We start from the raw sequence: 18,052 nt of genomic DNA on the forward strand, positions 1-18,052 counted from the left end.
CCATCAGGGTATTAGCTTGTCTAGGAAAGTGCTTATTCATGGAAAAAAGGGAAGGTGGGGGGGCTGGCGTTATATGGCTGAAAATGCCCCGCTTAAGGTAATTGCAGTACGTTGAACTGTTAGCACAGGTTTGCTTCAGTGAGCGAAGGGTGGAACAAGCCTAGTGCAAACATCTGAGATCAAGCCGAGTAAACGAAATTGAAAAACAGTAAACAGATTCTGATTGAAGTGAGCTGCATATTTCCTAGAGCCATGTGACTGATAGTGACCAGAATTAATAAATTAAAATTAAAACCATAAATAAAAACCCCCATAAGGCCCCCATATATTCATGGCAAAGTTTTTTTTTTTTTTTTTTTCCAGAAATGAACCAGAGACGAGTTCCACATGAAAGAAGGCGGAGCCACAGCACACACCCACCTACTACATAATCGCCACGGACCAATGGGAGATCAAAGGTATTTTTCAGCCGGAGCAAACTTCTCCGAAAAGTTCGCTTTGGCAAGTTGTTTCAAACTCCTGAAACAAACACAAAACGAACCTTGTTTTGGCCTGATTTTGACGTCACATCAGTTTGTTCTTCGATTTTGCTTAAAGTATACCAGGTCTTTATTCTTCACTAGAAATAAAATAAACGTTAACTGAAGTAAAGTAGAATATATTTATAAAATAACAACTTAAAATTATTTTATTTCAGCCAGTTGACAAGGCAACATTTCTCATTTGCATTTTGTGTAACTTAATGTACTAAAATAACTAATAAAAAAAAAACAATGACAAAAAGTTGCCGAAATATTTGTAAAAATAAACTTTTAAGTCAGTGCACAGATATATTTATATATTTTTTATAAACACTATCAATGCCAAAATGACTCTGCAGTAGTCATGTGGTACAAGTCAGAGCTCTCAGTTGTAATTACGAGTTCTATGAGAACGCTTTTTACAAGTCGGAATCTTACGGTAATTCCGACATCCTGTGAACGCACCTTTATTATCATTTACTACTGTTTTCCTTAGGATTTATTTATTTATTTATTTTTCTGGGATTTTGGGGGCCCTTAACATGCTCAAAAACTCTTAAAACTTTGCACACATGATGGAAAATACGATCATTATGACCGGTTCAAAGCTGTCACATGGGTTTACCGTACATAGCTCAGTACACATAGTTCTCATTGAGCTTTCGCACCGCAAGTCATATGCTCCACCCAACAGGAATCCCGCCATTTTGGATTGTTTGAAAGTGCATGCAGTAAACATTTAAATATTAGGGGATTCATGCTTTCGTCACAAAACTTGGTCAATGATGGCCAGCCAATATAGCCCTACATTTAAGCAGGGTTGTGCAATACCTTGTTGCTAAGAACAATGTTTCCGACATAATAATTTCCTTTTATTAGGTATTGAATTTGAGATTTTACACCCTTGAATGTTTTAGAGTTTATCCAGTTCATTTCTGTGCACTTTTTCTTGCATTGTGGATGATTTTATTTATGTATATTTTTTGGGTTGCAAAATTTATTTAAAAATGTATTGATTTATTTGTAAGTCATGCCAAAAAAGGGAAACAGGAAAAGGCTTTTACATACTGCATTATCTGATTTAGATCAAACTCAAGCTGTAGGTTTTCTCATAGGGGCTGATGGTGTATCACAACATAGCGCCACCTACTGGCAACAGGAACTGAAATTTTTATACTGTGATGCACTCCCCAATGCATGTATTTTCGTGCTCAGTTATCAATTATTGGTGCTCAATTATTAATAACGGTTATTATCAGTGTTAAGACTAACAATGTTAAGAAATTTTAAAAAGAAAATTCCAATTAACATTAAATATTTTAAATATACATTTTTGTACAGTTACTTTAGATCACTTTAATGCATCCTTGCTGAATAAAAGTATTAATTTCTCTTTCTTTTTTTTTCTTGTTTAATATTACCCTAAACTTTTTACCCTCATGGTTTTCAGCAGCAAAAGCATTGATATTTATAAAGAAAAAAATGTTTCTTGAGCATCAAATCAACATATTAGAATGATTTCTGAAGGATCATGTGACACTGAAGTCTGGAGTAATGATTTTAAATATATATATATATAATATTATATTATATATATATATATATATATAATATTATATTATATATATATATATATATATATATAATATTATATTATATATATATATATATATATAATATTATATATATATATATATATATATATATATATATATATATATATATATATATATATATATATATATATATATATATATATATATATATATATATATATATATATATATATATATATATATATATATCACAGTTTTTCCTGCATTTTTGGTTAAATAAATGCAGCTTGGTGACATAAGGCATATATCAGAGCAAAAGCATGGACGGCGTGTTTGTTTTCTGAGCCATGATTAAAACATGCCTTAAACATATGGTCAAATTGCTCCACAATGTAGATTGACCAGATGAAGCTTTTCTTTTCACTCTTCAATCAGCCCAACCAACCCTTCAACCCTTGCATCCTTTGTCTGCAAACGGCACAAACCACATGTGCCTTTCTGTGGCCTGAAGTGCCAAGAGTGGCTTGTATGGTTTCCCCAATCTGCAGTTTTTTTCCCCCTCTAACTTTCTCTTGTGCTTTTTTTCTTTGGCTGCTATAATTCTCCTGGCCGTAAAGATTTACGAGAGAGGCACTCCGACTCGTGTAGGCTGCGAATACAAACAGCAGGAGTGGCTTGAGGACATGAGCCACAAACCCTGTGAACTCCACGGCCGGCAGGTGGAGCGGCCACGCCACGGCAATGCCATCGGGAAGAGGCAGAAGAGGGTGGACGCTGCAAAGCTGTCCCCTGGCCAAGAAGCACAAACAAACAGATCGCCAAGCAGCTGCGCTGGGGTCTTCGGAGCACGTCACGCAGGATGAGTACTGCCGTAAGAGGGGCGCGTTGAGGGGACTGCGATTAACAGGGCATCATTCCAAGAGGGAAAACAGAGAGCCGTTTACACGCCGCAGCAGCGGCAAGCCCAGGCATGTCTCCGCAACACTGCAACAAGTGCGGCATGTGTTAATGTTTGTGTGAGAGAGCGCGTGTGTTTATTTTTAAGACTGTGAACGTGTGCTGCCTAAAAAGAGAGAGCCATATCAAGGAAATTATGAATTACGGTCTGTAGAATGTTTAAGTAAAATGATGGGTTCTGAAGTGAAGTGCTCTCCGATAAGGTTAACAGCAATCACTGACCCGCATCCATCACTGTCTGCGTGAGTTCATTATCATCAAAGCAGGTTTCTGAAGAGGAAACACTGCTCCAACTGATGATGAGCCTTTCCTTCTGCTAGAGATATAAATCAAAACCAAAATCTCACCAAAAAGGCATGAATGAACGCGTCCTGACCGTGGGAATTGTTTTAATTGCAAGGAAACTCACTGCCTCCTGAACAGCACTGTGAGAATTTGAAATGTGTATGGGGTGACACGCTACAAGTAACGTAATCAGATTACTTTTTTCAAGTAACTAGTAAAGTAACACAATACTTTTAAATTTACAGCAAAATATCTGAGTTACTTTTTGAAATAAGTAACGCAAGTTCTCATTTATTGACTGACAGCTCTCCTGTCTCAGTGTTCAGAGAAATCACGAGTAAGTGCAGAGGCGCTGTTTGTTTGAGCTGCGCCCTCTACTGTTCAGGTTTGAATAGTTGCCAAAAAAAAAAAAAAAAAACGTTTGTGTTTTTATTATTAAAAGACAAACATACGGAACAGGATTAGGGCCAAGCAAGAATAAAAAAAATAATAAAACCATCTCGAGATTAAAATCGTTAAATTATGAGAACAAATTCAGAATTTAACGACTTTGTTCTCATAATTTAATGAGTTTATTCTCATATTTTAATGACTTTATTCTCATAATTTAATGACTTTATTCTCAACATTTTATCTTGACTTTTCTTGAAATTAAACGACATTTTTCTCATAATTTAACGAATTTGTTCTCGTAATTTAATGATTTTTTTCTCAAAATTTAATGAGTTTATTCTCAACATTTTATCTAAACCTTTTTCTCGAAATTTAACGACATGTTTCTCATAATTTAACGAATTTGTTCTCGTAATTTAACAATTTTTTTCTCGTAATTTAATTACTTTATTCTCAACATTTTATCTCAATCTTTTTCTCGAAATTTAACGTCATTTTTCTCATAATTTAACAAATTTGTTCTCGTAATTTAACGAGTTTTTTCTCGTAATTTAATGAGTTTATTCTCAACATTTTATCTCAACCTTTTTCTCGAAATTTAACAACATTTTTCTCAACATTTTATCTCAATCTTTTTCTCCTAATTTAACAATTTTTTTCTCGTAATTTAATGAGTTTATTCTCAACAGTTTATCTCAATCTTTTTCTCAAAATTTAATGAGTTTTTTCTCGTAATTTAATGAGTTTATTCTCAACATTTTATCTCGACTTTTTTCTAAAAATTTAACGTCATTTTTCTCATAATTTAACGAATTTGTTCTCGTAATTTAACGATTTTTTTCTCAACATTTTATCTCAACTTTTTCTCGAAATTTAACGAGTTTATTCTCAACATTTTATTTACACTTTTTTCTCGAAATTTAACGAGTTTTTTCTCGAAATTTAACAACTTTAATCTCGAGATGGTTTTATTTTTTTATTATTGCTTGGCCCTAATCCTCTTCCGTACAAACAAGCAAGCCCAGCTCAGGTGAGAAAAAGTTACATAACAGTTACTTAGTTTTTCAATAAAAAGTAACTAAGCAATGCCATTAGTTACTTTTTAAAAAGGTGTAACGAAATACTTTCCCCAACTCTGATCGTAGGTTTGTAATAATTACAATTTCTTTTTTTATGTTTTTGAAAGTAGTCTTTTATGCTTACCAAGGCTGCATTTATTTAATTCAAAACTGCAAGACACAATCTCACCGAAAAGGCATGAACGAATGCGTCCTGACCATGGGAACGTTTTAATTGCAAGGAAATGCACCGTCTCCTGAACAGCACCCCTCTGTTCCAAACAACGACTGCAATGCTTTTGAACAGCATTGACTTGAGCACAAAAACATATATGCTATATATCACCAGCCAAATAACAAGAACCCAGAATGTTCTGATTTGCAGAGTAAGAGAATTCCTCCAAGATGCGACTGGAACTAACTGACACAATGCTATTTTATGCCAGCCATGCTCACAAACAATAATTAATAAAGCAGCTGTCTGCAAATTCTGGAGCAGCACAGCTGTGTAGACTATTTATAAAGGGTAAAATTTCCACCGCCAGCTAACCGTACACTTAGCTGTTCACAGTTACACTGAGCACAAGCATAAGATGTACTGAGAGGCAAAAAAAGAAACAAAAATAGAGAAAAAGGATGCATTCATTCATCCAAGGTTTAAAGTGTTGTTATAAGAGATCCAGAGTGCTTTGATGAGATCAGTGTGAGAAGACAGTGTCACAATGTTCTGACAAGATGAGGTGAGGATTCATCATTTAAAATACATGTAATCATTAAATCATTCTTCACTGGACGAGAGCACTGTAAATTACCAAGCAAACTATTAGAAGATTGATTTCACCAAAGAGTGCAAGCAAGGTGGGCACTATCAGGACATTTCTCTCGTATGTTACCTGGGGAAAGCCTTCCATGCAGTTCATTGACCTCAATGGCAGTTGCTCGGCTGGCACACGGTCACTCGCATTCTGCCATCTTTGTACATGAAAATTCTGTCATGGCAACACTGATGCCGCCACAAAAACACGCATAGTCAGAAATCCTTTACTAGTGACTATCCTGAACATGGACATAAACCAACAGGAGCTAACAGCACTGTACTAACCAGCCAAACATCGACCCGTTTGTTTGAGCACCGTCCCATAGAAACAATCACTCAGAGGTGTGTGTTTGAGGCAGGACTGAGACACCTGTCGTTGGACACCATTCATGAAACATGAGCAGAAAAAAGTAGTTTGTTAAAAATAAATTAATAAATAATTATAAAAATTGTTTTGTAAGCAGTTTACAGTATTTTAGCTATTTTTGATGAAATCAGAGAGGTTTTTTATCTCCCATGAAACTACAACATTCAAGATACAGAAAATTTGTAAAGACATGTGACTGCAGTGGTTCAACCTTAATGTTATGAAGAGACAAGAATACTTTTTGTGCAAAAAAATAACTTTATTCAACAATTTCTTCTGCAGCGTGTCTTCAACGTAAACATCATTACTCCAGTCTTCGGTGCCACACGATCCTTCAGAAATCATTATAACATTATAAATGTCTTTACAGTCACTTTTGATCAATTCAATGCATCTTTGCTGAACAAAAATGGTTTTCAACATTGATAATAATCATACATTTTTCTTGAGCAGCAAATCATCATATTAGAATGATTTCTGTAGGATCATGTGACACTGAAGACTGGAATCATGGGAATAAATTATGTTATAAAATATATTTTACAATAGATTGTTTTCATTGTAATAATATTTCACAGCTGTTTTAAATCCTAATAATATTAATAATAATTCCAATAATATTACCGTATTGTTTCAAAAACATAAATATTATATATATATATATATATATATATATATATTATTCCAAACTCTTGACCAGTAGTGTAGAGCTACAGGTTTGGATATCCTACTATACCAGAAGAATATGAAATGAGATTCTTACTCTTGGGATGCAATTTCGTCATGGCAACAGACAACAAACATTTCCTTTGGGATGCTGCCGCCATGAACTCATGAGACTTTGGCAACCACATGCCTCTGACCAGGAGAACCTGCACACTCGTTTGACTCTGCTGAGCAAGTATCCCACTGAAACTACGGGTCTTTTTGTAAAGAGTTTCAATGGCCCAGAGACACTGAGGTTTTCTATTCTGGTTGCAGAGACAGTTCAGTATTACAAACGCTGGACCAGAAATTCATACAAGCGTCTGTCCAGGGAAATGCACAGACCACAAATATTTTCTGAAGGCTTTTGCTTGAGTCTAAATCACACTTATCCGGAATGCAGACAGTAGACGAGTTAATCACCTCTATGACACATTCTCTATAACGGGATAGATGAAAAATGTGTAATATTCAGGCACTTTTGGCACTTGCATCTTAGACACAACACGTGCAATAGCCTGCGATGCAGTCAGTACGTCGATTCTCTAAAGCAGCATTGACTGGGTGCAGGACTAGCCAAAGGCAACCAAGTGTGTTTAGAAGAAATGATGAGACGGTAAACTCACCCTCTGCTTCTCTGGGGCTCCAGTGTCCAGACGGGGAGCAGGGGCGCGGAGACGAAGAATTGGAGGCGTACTGCAGAAGGACATGACCCTCTGCACATTTATCACATACTGATCCCACTTCTCTAGGAAACCAACAGAGATGGACAAAATGCAACTTAGATACAGCAAATTCAAGTAGATGGCAAGTTAGATAGGAATCATCAATATGAGGCAATAACTGTTAAGCATGCCAGAGTGGGAAAAATCTTAAATATACCAAAGTGAGCTTAATATCATCACCACTAATAGTTTAGTGCAGTCAAGCTGCCCTTACACACCCCACAAAATCACATTTCATAAGTCAGAAAACTTAGGGTTCATAGGGTCTTGGAAATATTTGTAAATATATACTGTACTTGTCTGATTACATACAAAAATATAGCTGTGAGCGGCAATTAATGGGGTTCAAGCACTTTAAGACTTTAAGGACATAAAAAAGGTATTATATTTTATTTAGCAAGCATGTAAGCACATAGATGATAGATGGAAAAGACCATTTACAGCCAATACAGGAAATTGACCATTTTTTGACAGTTACAGCGCCACCTATTGCCCAGTCTCCACCAGTTTTTGGGTGTCCTCAGAGTGTGCCCATACATATGTGTGTCAAATTTGGTGAAAATATCTCATTTCATTTTGAAGTTATAGACATATATATGAGAGCATAAAAAATTACCCAGGAGCAATTGAGATTGGATTTTTTTTGCCACTTCCTATCAAAAATTTGACATTTGGGCATTAGCACATAGTTTCGTATTTCCTGTGGTTGTTTCATCTTGATTGGACTAATGGTTTCAAATATATTCGCAAAAGTTTTTGAAGTGCTAAATCACAATATTACACAACCATAATAATGTGTTTGGTATCATTGGACTCAGCAAGGATTCAGGAGTCTAATGATGTGATGTCGACTACACACAAAGTTATAAGCATTTGAAAATTTAATTTTACCACTAGGTGACACTGGCTCGAAACTTCTCAGGCACCTTCAGAGAATCGTGCCGATGACCCATACCATGTTTCTTTCCGATCGGCCTCCGTTAACCTCATCTAATTGGTGCTCAAACTTCATTGGTTGATGACGGCCATGTTTTTCAAGATATGCCAATGTCCTCATAGACGGTCATGGCAACTTGGACCAAGACACTGCATGCTGAGTTTCAAGTTGATCGGACTAACTAAATGTGCAATTTTTTTTTTTTTTTTTAGCGCTGAAGCTCCACATACTTTGTCATCCTCTACACAATTTTGTTTAAATGAAGGATTGCAGAAATGAGTACACCCTAGATTAAATTCAACAAATGTATAATATTCTAGTACTTAGTATGCCCTATATTTTGAATATACTGCTCTGACCCTTCTTGGCACTGAGTGAACAAGTTCATGACAAATGGTCAAATCTGTCCTGTTTAACTCCTGGATGATGAGCTCCTTAAATGCCCTGATCTTTAATGGGGAGTGTTGCTCAACTCTACAGAACCCTCTAAAGAATAGCTTTTGCTGGCTCTGAGACACTCGCTTGGTATTTCTCCTGCTCTTTGTCTAGCAAAAAAATCCCTCATCCCTAAATGAAAGCTTAAAATGAAGGCCTGATTATTGTCACAAGTCAATTGTTTTTGAATTTCTGTGTTACTGTGTCACTTTTGAAGTTCTGTGCTATATTTTCACACTTAAAACAATGATTTGGTAATCCTCTTGTCCTCTTTTGTGCTAAGAAAATAAGTCTCCTGACAGTTCTCTCCCAAGTGCTTCCATTGTTGTCAGCATTAAGTCTGAGAATGATTTGGTGGGCTATATAACACTTTTAATTGTCAAGAAATTTCTTCTCTTTAAATGTTTTGTTTCAACATACATACTTGTTGATCAAACATGGCCTTAAATTTACACCAGAAAATTTTTATTTCATTTTATTTAGTAACGTTTAGGAGGGTGTACTCATTTTTGCTACACAACATTTTATCACCTTGATAAGAAAATCTTATTTTCCTGAATAACTTTGACATGCTTCTTTGGTAACTGATTAAGCAGACTTGCTGGAACATTATATCTCTAAAGAACCCTAACATGTCTTGTAAGTAACTGAGTAATTGCTGATTTTCAGAAGTTTCAGAGGGGGTGTACTCATTTATGCTGTGTACAGTAAGTCACTTTGGATAAAAGTGTCTTCCAAATGCATCAATGTTAAAAGTTTTTTTGTTGTGCTACACCACTACTTGTTTGAGAAAAAAAAAAAAAAAAAGAAGCATGTTGTTACTGGAAAAACTACTGTAGCACTGTTTTGAAAACAGTTAAGCTACTGTCACACTGCTTAAAAATGTTACACCCCAAGACTGCTCTGGTGTGAGAATCGCTTATCAGCCTTAATGACCCATTAAGCACTTTTTGTCAGAGGGTAATGGCAAATTTGGCTGCTGCTTAAGCAGTCAGACTGTGGTGTTAGAATGTTATATGGGTGTACAGTAAACAATGTCACATGGTCCAAGTGGAGAGTTTGAGAGCGACATGTCTCAACATGCTCCTCTGAGGGGATTCCCCTGCCGCCTGCCTCAGTGAATTCCACCTGTCTCTCACATAACGGTCCCTCGCGGACTGTCTGCAGGCCCGCAAATAAATATCTCTGACTGCATTCAGCTCTAAGGAAACTGATGCAAAACAACAAAGAGACTGAACCCAACAAAGTTCCACTGGTCTGAGTCATCAAATGTGGATATCCAAGGCCAACAAGATGATTTTGGAAGGCAATGTGAACAATTCCACTGTATCTACAACAGCGCAAAATAGCACAATTGATCACATGTGTTAGCGATTTGGCAGAGGCTGACAATTCTCTGTTGTTTTGCACTTCCTGCAATCTATTCTCTCACTGTACTAAAAAACTATTACAGAATGTCTCAGACTTCTACTCTTTCAATATTTACTAAACAGAACGTGCTTAGACATGCCTACATCCACATTTATATTGCACAACTATTTTTGCATCTCTCAATTGCATCTCCCCAGAGAGCAATACAAATGCTCATGTATATACACTATATTACCAAAAGTTTTGGGACGTCTGCATTTACGTGCACATATTTATATATATTTGTATTGTATTTATATATTTTTATATTGATACATATATTTGTCCCTAGGGGATGTACTATGCCATTGCAACCTGAGTTCACCTGTCGTAGAAGTGGCCAGAGATGGGCGGAAACCACTCTAAAGTAATGGAGTCTTGTTCCTGTTCTACCACTTGGGGGGCCATGGGGACTGGAGGGGGCCGGTAGCTGGGTTGCCAGGTCTGGTAGATGAGGTCCAGATAGCAGTGCATGCGAGCCACCTGGTTAAGTGTGAAGGAATCAGTGCAGTCGTCGTCTGGGGAAAAGTGGAGTAACAGTAAGTGTTAGCAATGTGACAAAGTTGAGTAAAACAGTTCAATCAAATGTCCCAGAATATATTAAAAATATTAATCAAAATAAAGAATGAATTTCAATATATAGCCTACTGTGCAAAAATACAAACCTGATTCCAAAAAAGTTGGGACACTGTACAAATTGTGAATAAAAAAGGAATGCAATAATTTACAAATCTCATAAACTTATATTTTATTCACAATAGAATATAGATAACATATCAACTGTTGAAAGTGAGACATTTTGAAATGTCATGCCAAATATTGTCTCATTTTGGATTTCATGAGAGCTACACATTCCAAAAAAGTTGGGACAGGTAGCAATAAGAGGCCAGAAAAGTTAAATGTACATATAAGGAACAGCTGGAAGACCAATTTGCAACTTATTAGGTCAATTGTCAACATGATTTGGTATAAGAAGAGCCTCTCAGAGTGGCAGTGTCTCTCAGAAGTCAAGATGGGCTGAGGATCACCAATTCCCCCAATGCTGCGGCCAAAAATAGTGGAGAAATATCAGAAAGGAGTTTCTCAGAGGAAAATTGCAAAGAGTTTGAAGTTATCATCATCTACAGTGCATAATATCATCCAAAGATTCAGAGAATCTGGAACAATCTCTGTGCGAAAGGGTCAAGGCCGGAAAACCATACTGGATGCCCGTGATCTTCGGGCCCTTAGACGGCACTGCATCACATACAGGAATGCTACTGTAATGGAAATCACAACATGGGCTCAGGAATACTTGTCGGTGAACACAATCCACCGTGCCATTCGCCGTTGCCGGCTAAAACTCTATAGGTCAAAAAAGAAGCCATATCTAAACATGATCCAGAAGCGCAGGCGTTTTCTCTGGGCCAAGGCTCATTTAAAATGGACTGTGGCAAAGTGGAAAACTGTTCTGTGGTCAGACGAATCAAAATTTGAAGTTCTTTTTGGAAAACTGGGACGCCATGTCATCCGGACTAAAGAGGACAAGGACAACCCAAGTTGTTATCAGCGCTCAGTTCAGAAGCCTGCATCTCTGATGGTATGGGGTTGCATGAGTGCGTGTGGCATGGGCAGCTTACACATCTGGAAAGGCACCATCAATGCTGAAAGGTATATCCAAGTTCTAGAACAACATATGCTTCCATCCAGACGTCGTCTCTTTCAGGGAAGACCCTGCATTTTCCAACATGACAATGCCAGACCACATACTGCATCAATTACAACATCATGGCTGTGTAGAAGAAGGATCCGGGTACTGAAATGGCCAGCCTGCAGTCCAGATCTTTCACCCATAGAAAACATTTGGCGCATCATAAAGAGGAAGATGTGACAAAGAAGACCTAAGACAGTTGAGCAACTAGAAGCCTGTATTAGACAAGAATGGGACAACATTCCTATTCCTAAACTTGAGCAACTTGTCTCCTCAGTCCCCAGACGTTTCCCCCAATGCTGCGGCCAAAAATAGTGGAGAAATGTCAGAAAGGAGTTTCTCAGAGAAAAACTGCAAAGAGTTTGAAGTTATTTATATTATTTTTCCCTTAAAATGATACATTTTCTCAGTTTAAACATTTGATATGTCATCTATGTTGTATTCTGAATAAAATATTGAAATTTGAAACTTCCACATCATTGCATTCTGTTTTTATTCACAATTTGTACAGTGTGCCAACTTTTTTAAAATCGGGTTTGTAATTCCAATAAATTTTTAAATAGACTATCAGGTAGTCAGTCAAGATACTGTTTGAGATTAAATATGAGACATGTGATGTGTTAAAAAATATATGTATCTTTACAATATTAATTGTTTTATGTCTTTTACAATCAAGATCAAAGTCTTCAATTATGCAAAAAACATGAAAATATTATTTAACAGTGTGTATTTAGCCTCACTAGTATGGTACTTCAGTGGCTTAAGTCTTTTCTTATAGGCAGATCTTTTGAAGTTTCCAGGAGAGAAGGTCACATTACTGGGGTGCCTCAAGGTTCAGTGCTTGGTCCCCTCCTTTTCTCGACATACACAAGCTTCTATCACTTCTATCACTGCTATGCAAATGATTCACAGTTCACCAGCCGTTCCAACCTGACAGCCCTACCCTCTCATCTTGTATCTTTGCTTGCCTTTTTTAGGCATGATCTTTCTGATTATTCAAAAAGCATAAAAGCGCTATTTTTAGTGACCATTTCTATGCAAACGCAATGGAGAAAATGTGTGCAGTTCAAAATATATGGATGCCTTGTAGTCTCCTTATATTGCGCTCATCTCAGAAATCCCATTTAGCCAAGAGTAAAATAGTAAAATACAATATCAATTTTTTCTACTTTCGATAATGTTTGTTAATGTTTTAAGCCTTATGTTCTCTTCAGGCAGGCTACAAGCATGAGGTGAGACAGGCATGAAGTTTCTGACTAATAAGTCATCTAAGAAGTAACTTTTACTAGGTTATGATTTTTGTTTTCAAATGTCAAATGTTTTGGTTACAGCATTATTTCTATGTTTACTATGTTTACTATTTTACTTAGTAAAAGATAGATTGAGAAAGGAGAGTTTCCATGTATCTGTTCTTACCTGCATAGCTCATATAATTATTAAAGGGCGTGTGAACAAAGTTGCGGTTGCCACAGGTTTCGTTGCCAGGCTCAGGGTCCCTGCAGTGCTTGTATTTGGGTGTGGGGTTGGTGTCGGCGCACAGATCTCCAGTTTCCAGAGATGGCTCTGTCTCTAAACACGCGTCGTTGCAGGACTCGATCTCTGAGATGCCCCTGAATACATGGTACAGTCCCAGACTGTGACCGATCTCATGGATCATGGTATGAGTGTGGCCAAATGTTCCATAGAAAGACGGATTTAGAACTATACCACCTATGGAAAGAGAAGAAACAGAGTTTAAACCCTGATGTGCTTTCCTTAAATTTGCATGATTATTTCCATGATTATTTGTCAAATGTTCTAGATGAGTAGTTTATACTATGTGGTTTGAATGTGAATGCATTTATGCCAAACAAACTTAAATATGGTTGTACGTAATGAAAATGACATCACTTGAAATGTTAGACCCTTGCACTTGCATTGCGATCTACTGTACGACAGGTAATCCTTCAACTTTTCTTTGTAGATTTTGTTTTTGTAGAAATATATAAAGAAATATAGCTAATCCGAATTAGTGGAATGAAGGCTGCATTTACACTGTCAACCAGATCCAGTTTTTTCACCAGTATCTGGTACAGATCAGATCATATGTTTCTCATCTGTTTAATCAATCAGTAAAGCAATATAACAAGTCAGTCAGTTCAGTCAAAATAAGAGTCTAATTACAGAAATCCCACTGGGCTGCAGTGTTCTGATGTTTTGTTGACCACTAACAATATTTTAAAAACACTGACATGCAATAAAACCAAATGTTTGGTCGTGTTCATATTCAGTATTTGTAAGTAATTAGAGTGCTGTGTAAGTAATTGTAATCAGGCAGGACAAAAAGAGTGTCAAAAGATCAGGGCTGCGTTTCCCAAAGCTGATCGTAGAGACAACTGGTGGCAATTATTCTACAATCAACTTAGGATTACTATGCTTTCGGGAAATGTAGCCCTGAACAGTGTCTTGCAGTGTATATGCAGCCGAAATGTACTTGAATACTTTTCATATTCCTTTCCTTTTCATAGCTATCATTGTTTACTCAACTTTCATTGTTTATTTATGTCTTTGAATCATTTACTCAAAGCCTCTATTAAAAAAAATAATCAATTAAGCTGCCCCGTGATGAGCAAGCAGGGAGTTTTGAGAATATGAAGCACCGAACTGGTATGGATTGTGATTTTCAGCATTAAATGACTGTAGGAACGCAATTCAAACTCTTGACCTGGACTGTGCTTATGCAGTAATTTCTCAGTACCTAGATGTGTCAGTGCCTCCTTGTCCCATGGCCATGTAGCAACTCCAGCCAGGTCTTCATCTGAGGAATTGGCGAAGAAGATATTGAGATGCGTTGAACCATCCAGCTTGAGGATCTCTTTTAGCTCCTTCACATCCAGATAGGCCCTGGAGCCAAAGATGGAGATAATTTTTTTTTGGCTGATGCATTCATTGCTTATTTGACACTCATTATGACACACCCATAAATCTACATTTCCCTCAATGCAAAGTGACTGGAAGACTTGTTTCATAGAGGGTGAAAGAGGATTGCTACTCCTTTGGAGTAAGATGACAAGCTACGTCAAAGCATTCCCTGCTGAAAAAGAAAAAAAAAAAAAAGATCCCAGCGTGAATTCCATGCTGGTCCAGGTTGGTTTATGCTGGTTAGAGTGCTGGTCTAGATGGTGGAGCAGCATAGTCATGATGTTCTCAAGCAAAACTGAGCTGGTGTAGCTGGTTCACCAGCCCACCCACTTCCCATGCTGGGGAACAGAAACCAGCAACCAGCATCCCATGCTAGTCCCAGAATGCAAAACAAACAAACAAACAAACTTATGATGGATTTTTCAGCAGGGATACCATGAGTTTCTGTCAATGTCTATCTGTTCTAATGTATGTAGTATATTGATGAGCTGTTGCCACGAGAATGATTACCACAATAAAAAGATTCCAGTTTGCGCAATTCTGAGCTTTTAATAGAGACACCACAAATCCTTAATGATATTCAAGACTCATTTTAGAAAAAGCTAAATTTTAATTTATGAGATTATCACTATAATTATCACTACATGGAAAATTCTATGCTTGCAAGAGCAATCAGCACCAAGTTTCGTTCTTTCATTAGCACTCTCTCTACTGTGCCAGAGAAAAAGCTGTACAGCAACTGTTAACATCCCCCTCAAGAATCCATTACAACCTTGTTCTCGGTTTCCCCAGTCTGGTCCGAATTAACGTTTTAGCAGCAAGCAAGGAGACCAACGCAGGTGTGCACATGTAAGTGTCTTTCCAGAGACAGGTGCTTTTATGAGCATGTAGCTCCTTTAACTCAGTGTGCTAAGAGCTTGTTTTACACCAGAGCACTCCATTAGGGCAAAACCATTAAGGTCCGTTATGTTTATGGGCTTCATTGGCACTTAGAGTTCACACGACTGTAAAGCACCTGATGAAGGACCTCCCTGAGGTGACCCATGTGACAGCTCAAGAAACCCCATTCATCAATGAACCCAACAGCCAAGGGGGAAGCATAGACTGATAATGATAATGTAGTATCACCTTTCACCTGTGACTAATCTTTGGACCAAAGCCATGACAGACATTTTTCTTATTGCACATCAACAACGTGCCCAAAGAGGACAGACATCCAAAGCCAGGGATGAATTAATGCATACAGCATGAGTACATGGTGAGGATTCACACAAGTGTTTGACTTTTGGCTTCGGGTTAACCACAATTGCTTCCAAGGTATACACCGTCAGATCTGATCAGTGATCTTGTGAAGGTAAAAACACAAGTCACTCTCTATAGACAGGCTGTTTGCTTGCAATAATCTGGCACTGCATTTGTTCTTCAGAAAGCCTAAAACATGTAAGATGACATAAGCAGATATCATTGACATTTCTCCAACCCGACGTCTCCCGTTAGCTAGATTTCCAAACAAGCAAAGTGGTAACAGACTCCAGGTCTACAAAAATAAACCTCCGACCACACAGCCATTGTTGTGCCACGCATGTAGCGCAGTGTTCATCCAGAATTCCACAATTAAGAAGGAATGTTGATGAATGTTTGCGGCGCAGCCATCGGCCTGTCTCCCTAGACGTCCCATAATCAAAACAAAATAAACAACCACTTGGGGTGCTTATCTGAAAATTCTTCTTCTGTTCTCACTCTAATCTTTCTAAACCATCTTTCATCCATCGGTTGCAATATTTCCATTGAAAGCTCAGGTTTGGCCAACTGCTGATTTCTGTTACTGGATTGGATATCCAGTGATAAACAGTCACTTGATGATTGCGATGGGATAATATTTGGTAAAACCACCTGCGTGTTTTTCGTGACTGATGTCACCTCATAGCCCGCACACGGAGTCATTTGAAGAGCTTAAGGAATACCATTGGATGCAATTCTGCGGCCTGGAAAGCCTTCAAAATGGCTAATAGAAAACATTGCTTTTCCTTGAAAGAGAACCTTAATTAAGGCGTTATGAAACTCAATTCAAGGACAATCCTGGAATATTGGGATGAATCACACAGATCAAAACAAAGATGTAAAAAGGTTGTTTTCACTTATCAATTCATTCACAATTTTCTCACAACATGGACTGTTTATACTTTCTCCATGAAGCTGCGTGCACTTCTGTAAACAAACGTTTATGACTACAGTTTGAAAACAAATTTGTTGCTTGGAGACCACTCTAAACAAGAAATAAGCTTCCTTGAAATCTTGGTTTTTACTTTGTAGTCCATCCAACTAAAATAAAAGCCGCTAAAAAAAAAAAAAAAAAAAAAAAAAAAAAAACTTTTTAAGGCAACAAATCCTCCCTAAAACAAATCTCATAGCTTTGGATTACTACGCGTCCTTGGGCTAATCATGTTTTTTGAAACAAATGAACACTGCTACCATTCACATAGAGCAAAAGTTAAACCAGACCATATCCATTCTGGTGGAATTGTAAACATGTTGTGCTTTCTGTTCAGTGGCCTCAGGTGCTCAGACTTAGAAATCCAATTTCCTTTTACTCGTTTTTTCTTTTGCCGAAAACACTGGTGTTTGAAAGGTTTAAGCAAATCATAGTATGGCAGACAAAATACCTGATAAAAGCGTTTTTGCTCATGAAGAGCTTGAAAAGAACTGTAATAAATGAAAAAATCCACAACTGCCTTTGCAGATTACTTAGATCAGTGCTTCCCAAACCTGTCCTGGCCCTCATCACTGCACATTTTAGATGTCTCCCTCATCTAACACACCTGATTCAACTCATTAGCTCATTAGTAGAGACTTCAAGACTTGAACTGTGTGTGATCAGTGAGGAAGACATACAAAATGTGGTGGGGGTCTCCAGGACAGGTTTGAAGAGCACTGGCTTAGAGCAGCGGTGGCCAACCCGGCCTACCTTCCTGCACACTTCATTTCCAACACACATGGCTAATCCTGAAGACATTTATTAGCCGGTTTGGGTGTGTTTGATTAGGGTTGGAGCCAAACTCTGCAAGCTGGTACCCCTCCAGGTGCAGGGTGGGTTACTCCCGACCTAGAGAGACATGGCCTCTAATCATACATGCTACTGAAGTGTTGAGATTGATCTGGAGATTTGGTAAAAATGTTTAGCTCCATAAATCCATACCAAGAGGAAGCAGTGGTATGGATCTGTACTCCCCCATTTTGCTCTTTTTCAGGGTCGTCCAATCTTTCTCCTGGTGGGCCACCTTCCAGCAGAGCTGAA

At 37.6% G+C, this 18,052-nt stretch overlaps 1 protein-coding gene across 1 annotated transcript in view; it reads right to left on the reverse strand.

Moving 5' to 3' along the window:
- Nucleotides 1-18,052, reverse strand: part of pappaa (pregnancy-associated plasma protein A, pappalysin 1a) — a 103,274-nt gene that overhangs the window by 78,276 nt on the left and 6,946 nt on the right. Inside the window, exons 4-7 of the mRNA XM_067407423.1 lie at nucleotides 14,594-14,739; nucleotides 13,273-13,566; nucleotides 10,492-10,684; nucleotides 7,286-7,407 (exon numbers count right to left, since the gene is read on the reverse strand). Of these exons, the coding sequence (XP_067263524.1) occupies nucleotides 7,286-7,407; nucleotides 10,492-10,684; nucleotides 13,273-13,566; nucleotides 14,594-14,739 (755 nt within the window). The remainder of the gene's footprint in view (nucleotides 1-7,285; nucleotides 7,408-10,491; nucleotides 10,685-13,272; nucleotides 13,567-14,593; nucleotides 14,740-18,052) is intronic.

The sequence above is a fragment of the Chanodichthys erythropterus genome, chromosome 13 (assembly GCF_024489055.1).
Source record: "Chanodichthys erythropterus isolate Z2021 chromosome 13, ASM2448905v1, whole genome shotgun sequence".
In the NCBI taxonomy this organism is placed as follows: Eukaryota; Metazoa; Chordata; class Actinopteri; order Cypriniformes; family Xenocyprididae; genus Chanodichthys; species Chanodichthys erythropterus.